The sequence below is a fragment of the Egretta garzetta genome, unplaced genomic scaffold (genome assembly GCF_000687185.1).
Source record: "Egretta garzetta isolate BGI_Z169 unplaced genomic scaffold, ASM68718v1 scaffold270, whole genome shotgun sequence".
In the NCBI taxonomy this organism is placed as follows: Eukaryota; Metazoa; Chordata; class Aves; order Pelecaniformes; family Ardeidae; genus Egretta; species Egretta garzetta.
This window is the reverse complement of record NW_009258274.1, coordinates 1251147-1257095: the sequence shown is the minus strand read 5'-3', so window position 1 is coordinate 1257095 and position 5949 is coordinate 1251147. Positions and strand designations below refer to the sequence as shown.

The window sequence follows — 5949 nt, the reverse complement described above, 5'->3', positions numbered from 1 at the left end:
GAAATTCATGGCATACGTGGTATTCACAAACCGCCTTACTTCTTTATTCTTTCATTATTTTTTTTTCACTTTATCTGTCAGCTCCATTGCTTTCCAGCTGTTTTTTCTCCAAGCAGTAGTATTCAAATAGCAACACTGCAAATAAGATAATTTTTAAGTCATCATCCTTCAGAAAGCTAAATTAGCTAAAAGCTAAAAAGTTGAATTTATATGAGAAAAGGAAAACCTTGTAGGAGTTCCTGAGCCTGGAGCAGACGGAGGGAGCCCAGCTTCTCACAGAGCTGCTAAACCCTGCATAAATCTCTGCCGGCACCTCTGGTTTATTCTGTAACTCCCTGGGAATCTCTGTGTTTGCAAATCCAGCACAGGTCCCTCCTGGGCTGGGATGCAGGAGTCCTTCTCATGCCGAGGAACCTTCACCTGCAGAGCAGCGACCCTATGGGAAGGGCAGGGGTCCCGTGGGAGAGGGAGGGGGGCGCATGGGGTCCCACATGGGCCGTGTGCCCCCGGCATCGCTCCAGCCCCTCGCTGTGCTGCGATCGGTTTTGCTTTGGGCCCCCATGGCCAGTGTGTGCCAAAGAGGAGACAAATGCCCAGGAATGCTGCTGTAGACCCCTCTTGCCACATGTCTGCAGACGTCTCCATACACATCTTGCTCAATCAAATTGCCTTTTTTACCCTGTTTTTACCAGCAGAGTCACCCTGTGTGGCCAGAGGCAGGTTTGCTCTCGGCAGTGGTGAGGAGGGATTAGGTGTTCGCTTCCAAACAGCCCCGGGATGAGGGGGGTCCCTGCTCTCTAAAGTGCTGAATGAATTCATCACACCCCTCAAATATGCGTTAGTGGCTAAAGCCTGGCTCTGGAGCTGCGAGATTTGGCTCCTACTCATCGCTGTGTTGCAGCCTTGCTGTGCACCTACCCTCCTCCTGGGACCCTCGGCCAGCCCAGCCAGCCCCTGGCATCATCCTGCTCCCGTTGTGCTGAGCCTGTGCCAGCTCCTATTCCCAGGAGCAATGGCAGGAGGACACCAAGCGTGACATAGTGGTGGAAATGGGGTGCTAACTTGAATTGTGGTTAAAAACTGCTGCTTTTGTGCCTGGGAGTGCTGGGGTCAGGTCCCAGCAGGGTGAGAAGCCTCCTGTGTCCGCCCTGGCTCCCACGGGCACCCAGGGGTGCACGGACACTCATGAGCTTCCACACGTGGTTTGCTTGGTGGCCAGTGGCAGGGGCTGGACCTTTGCTGGCTTTTGCTTATTTAGTAGAAAACCAGCTGCCTTTGGCATCCCTTTGTCCTGCCTCCAATGCTCTTTTACATTTATCTTTCAGCATCGGAGATGGCTTAGCAAAGTCCCCATCTTCTTGCAATGGGGATGCAGGGGGGAGACACGCTTAAAAGTAAAACTGGGTTGGTTGAGAAACAGATTTGCAGCCTGGGGGTTGGGGTTTTGCTGTGTGGAAGTTCTCTGATGTCTGATTAGGATTGAGTCCACTCTGGAGTCTCTGAAGCACAGTTTTGCTCTGTGCCACCCAAAATCCGGCTTCTGCTAGGATGGTCGGAACTTGCTAATATTGCAGAGATGCCTAGATGTCGATCAGATTTGGCCCAAACTGACGGATGTGCCAAGGACTCATTAGGGGGAATGGATGAACAGGATGGTAGGCACACAAAGATCCCCTTTCCAGGCTGCAAGCGAGGTCACTAGCAATCCCTCCCTGCACATCTGCAGCAGTGATGGGCAGTATCTTGTCCATGCTGGTACACCCTGGCAGCCCCAGGGAAATCCATGGAGCTGTTCCGGGCTTGCTCCTGCCCCTTCCCATGGCAGCACCAGTCTCAGCAGCAGAAATTCAGAAGAAGATGGGACAACGTGTCTGCCAGGCAAACAAGTGGCCGGGTTCCCAGTCAGAAGGACAGTGCTGCTGAAAGCACAACTCCGTCAATCCCAACGCCCTGGAACAGGATTTTGTTATTTCGGGTGGAGAAGCAAATATTCACAGCTGTGTTTATTCCCTGCCCATGGAAGCACCAGGGACTTGTCAGCAAACTGTTGGGCATGGGCACCCTACCTCGAAGTGCCACCCACACTCTCGCAGCCCCGGGCCCAGGAGGAGCTCAAGCCTTGGCTCTCGCTGTGCAGCTTGCCCTTCGAGCGTGCAATCTAATGAAGGAGCTAATGGAGAAGGTGGCTGGGCTATTTTTTACTGTATTTTTCTGCTAGAAAGTGGCAGGCTGTGTTGCAGCCTTGCTGTGCACCTACCCTCCTCCTGGGACCCTCGGCCAGCCCAGCCAGCCCCTGGCATCATCCTGCTCCCGTTGTGCTGAGCCTGTGCCAGCTCCTATTCCCAGGAGCAATGGCAGGAGGACACCAAGCGTGACATAGTGGTGGAAATGGGGTGCTAACTTGAATTGTGGTTAAAAACTGCTGCTTTTGTGCCTGGGAGTGCTGGGGTCAGGTCCCAGCAGGGTGAGAAGCCTCCTGTGTCCGCCCTGGCTCCCACGGGCACCCAGGGGTGCACGGACACTCATGAGCTTCCACACGTGGTTTGCTTGGTGGCCAGTGGCAGGGGCTGGACCTTTGCTGGCTTTTGCTTATTTAGTAGAAAACCAGCTGCCTTTGGCATCCCTTTGTCCTGCCTCCAATGCTCTTTTACATTTATCTTTCAGCATCGGAGATGGCTTAGCAAAGTCCCCATCTTCTTGCAATGGGGATGCAGGGGGGAGACACGCTTAAAAGTAAAACTGGGTTGGTTGAGAAACAGATTTGCAGCCTGGGGGTTGGGGTTTTGCTGTGTGGAAGTTCTCTGATGTCTGATTAGGATTGAGTCCACTCTGGAGTCTCTGAAGCACAGTTTTGCTCTGTGCCACCCAAAATCCTGCTTCTGCTAGGATGGTCGGAACTTGCTAATATTGCAGAGATGCCTAGATGTCGATCAGATTTGGCCCAAACTGACGGATGTGCCAAGGACTCATTAGGGGGAATGGATGAACAGGATGGTAGGCACACAAAGATCCCCTTTCCAGGCTGCAAGCGAGGTCACTAGCAATCCCTCCCTGCACATCTGCAGCAGTGATGGGCAGTATCTTGTCCATGCTGGTACACCCTGGCAGCCCCAGGGAAATCCATGGAGCTGTTCCGGGCTTGCTCCTGCCCCTTCCCATGGCAGCACCAGTCTCAGCAGCAGAAATTCAGAAGAAGATGGGACAACGTGTCTGCCAGGCAAACAAGTGGCCGGGTTCCCAGTCAGAAGGACAGTGCTGCTGAAAGCACAACTCCGTCAATCCCAACGCCCTGGAACAGGATTTTGTTATTTCGGGTGGAGAAGCAAATATTCACAGCTGTGTTTATTCCCTGCCCATGGAAGCACCAGGGACTTGTCAGCAAACTGTTGGGCATGGGCACCCTACCTCGAAGTGCCACCCACACTCTCGCAGCCCCGGGCCCAGGAGGAGCTCAAGCCTTGGCTCTCGCTGTGCAGCTTGCCCTTCGAGCGTGCAATCTAATGAAGGAGCTAATGGAGAAGGTGGCTGGGCTATTTTTTACTGTATTTTTCTGCTAGAAAGTGGCAGGTGCTCCCATGCACAGTGGAGATGTGGGGCTTGATGGCCCCAAGCTCTGTCCATACCTGGGGGGCTCCCAACGTGAGGTTTGGGCTGGATTTGGTCAAACATGGCTAGCCCATGGATCCAGTCCCTGGGAGTGCTCGTGCACCATGTGGGCTTTCTTCAGTGCATCTTTAAAGACTGCACCAAACGAATAAGCTGCTACTCTCCATCTGAGCTCGGTATTGGGAGGAGGAAAGTAACCCTCTTGGTGGAAGACAAATGCTGTCATCCCTGGGTTTTCCCTCTTTCCCCTGTCCTGTTATGTGCACCTTTGAGTGATGGCACCTTGGATTTGGGCTTCCTGCAAAGACCCGAGCTCCCCTCAGCCCTCCCAGGCTCTATTTTTGCAGCCAGCCTGCCCTCAGCCCACCACAGGGCTTGCAGCTCTGCTCCTCTCGGGGATGGCGTGTCACGGCACCTGGGATTTGTAGTCCATCTTCTTGAGATGCCTCTGAATCCCTTCTGCTCTTTCCACCAAGCAATTTCCCCAATGCCTAGGTACTTTCCAACACGGAGAAACACCCTAGTGCTACCCAGGATGGACATTAAATCCGGTAGGACCCTCAGAGCTCTCTTTTCCACTGATGCCCAGGGAATTGCCTTTTTTTCCCCAAGCTCTCCATGGGTGTCTGTGTTGCTCCTCCATGTCCTCAGTGATGCCCCCACCCCTCCCTTCCGTCCCCTCTAGTCTGACCCCTGCTCTGCTCTCTCTGCCAGGCAAGACTAGGACGAAAGACAAGTACCGGGTGGTGTACACAGACCACCAGCGCCTGGAGCTGGAGAAGGAGTTTCACTACAGCCGCTACATCACCATCCGCCGCAAGGCCGAGCTGGCCACTGCCCTCGGGCTCACCGAACGGCAGGTCAGTGCTGCGCTGGCCCAGGAAAACCCATATCCTGGGTGGAGATGGGGCTGGGAAGGGCTGCAGCCCAAACAGGCAGCGGTGGTCCAACCTTGCTCCTTGTCAGGACAAGGGGTAATGGATTTAAACTAAAACAGAGTAGGTTTAGACTAGATATAAGGAAGAAATTCTTTACAATGAGGGTGGTAAAACACTGGAACAGGTTGCCCAGAGAGGTAGTGGAGGCCCCATCCCTGGAAACATTCAAGGACAGGTTGCATGGGGGTCTGAGCAAGCTGATCTAGTTAGCAGTGTCCCTGCTTACTGCAGGGGGGTTGGACTAGATGACCTCTAGGGGTCCCTTCCAACCCAAAACATTCTATGATTCTATGATCTCTGCCTTCTCTTCCAAACTCCAGGATGCTCCACCTGCCCCAGGGGGACCCCAAAGGTTGTCATCCTTGGCTGCATCTGCCCCCTTCTCTTCATCACTGCCTTTGTCTTTCTGCAGGTGAAAATCTGGTTTCAAAATCGGAGAGCGAAGGAGAGGAAGGTGAACAAAAAGAAGATGCAGCAGCAAAGCCAGCCCACCAGCACCACCACGCCAACCCCACCAGCTGTTGGCACGCCGGGACCCATCGGAGGCCTCTGCAGCAGCAGCGCCCCGAACCTCGTCTCCTCGTCTCCGCTGATGATCAAGGAGGAATTCATGCCTTAACCTCCTTCACCAGCTAGAGACACCAAGACATAAGCACTATGCAGCAGAGCCCAGCCGGTCCGTGTGCTCTGAAGAGTGACGGCCCCTTCCCAAAGACACGATGCTCCCCGGCCGAACCAGCAGGACGGCCAGCAAGGCTGGCAAGGGGGCACCGGCACCTTCCCAAGGGGCTGGTGAGCTCTCTCCTACGTAAAAACCATAGGTTAGGTAGTATTGCTCTCCTGTAGGAAACATGCACCAGTCTGGTCTCTGGTATTTGTAGCCCAAAGCAAGGTCCTAACGTCAGCAGGAGGAAGGGGTGGGGGTGGAGGATCGCTTTCCTATGGTGCTTCAGGTGGAGCTGGTAGGATGCTTCCTTCGGTCCTCCTGGCGACCCAGCTGCCTGGCGCTTTGGAGGCAGTTCAAACAAGACTGAATTACAAAAAAGACCTGGCTGGACTCAAGGCAAAACAAATTTACGCTGAGCTGGTCTCCTGGATCTGCTGCACCGGGAGTGGGGGTGCTGAAGGCAGAGCAAAATGGACTGTGGGAGCCAGGCAGGACCCGCAGCCACTGGACCCGAGGGGGGGACTCCTTCAAACCGTGACGATGCTGGTGAGCTGGAGCACGCTTTTGGCAAATGTCCCTGCACATCCCCACCTCCAGCCACCCCGGCAGCACCCCCAGCTCTGCTCCTGCAGCCACAAGGAGCCGCATGGGGATGTGTCTGGCAGCCCTGGTGCCCCTGGCTGTGCTATGGAAAGGCAATGCTGCAGCCATCCTCCACCTGGAGCACAAGGAGTGGAG

The 5949-nt window shown here is 54.5% G+C and overlaps 1 protein-coding gene across 1 annotated transcript in view; it reads left to right on the top strand.

The window, feature by feature from the left end:
• Positions 1-5163, top strand: part of CDX1 (caudal type homeobox 1) — a 14004-nt gene extending 8841 nt beyond the window's left edge. The window contains 2 exon segments of the mRNA XM_009635530.1: positions 4321-4466; positions 4957-5163. Of these exon segments, the coding sequence (XP_009633825.1) occupies positions 4321-4466; positions 4957-5163 (353 nt within the window).
• Positions 5164-5949: the final 786 nt, after the last annotated feature.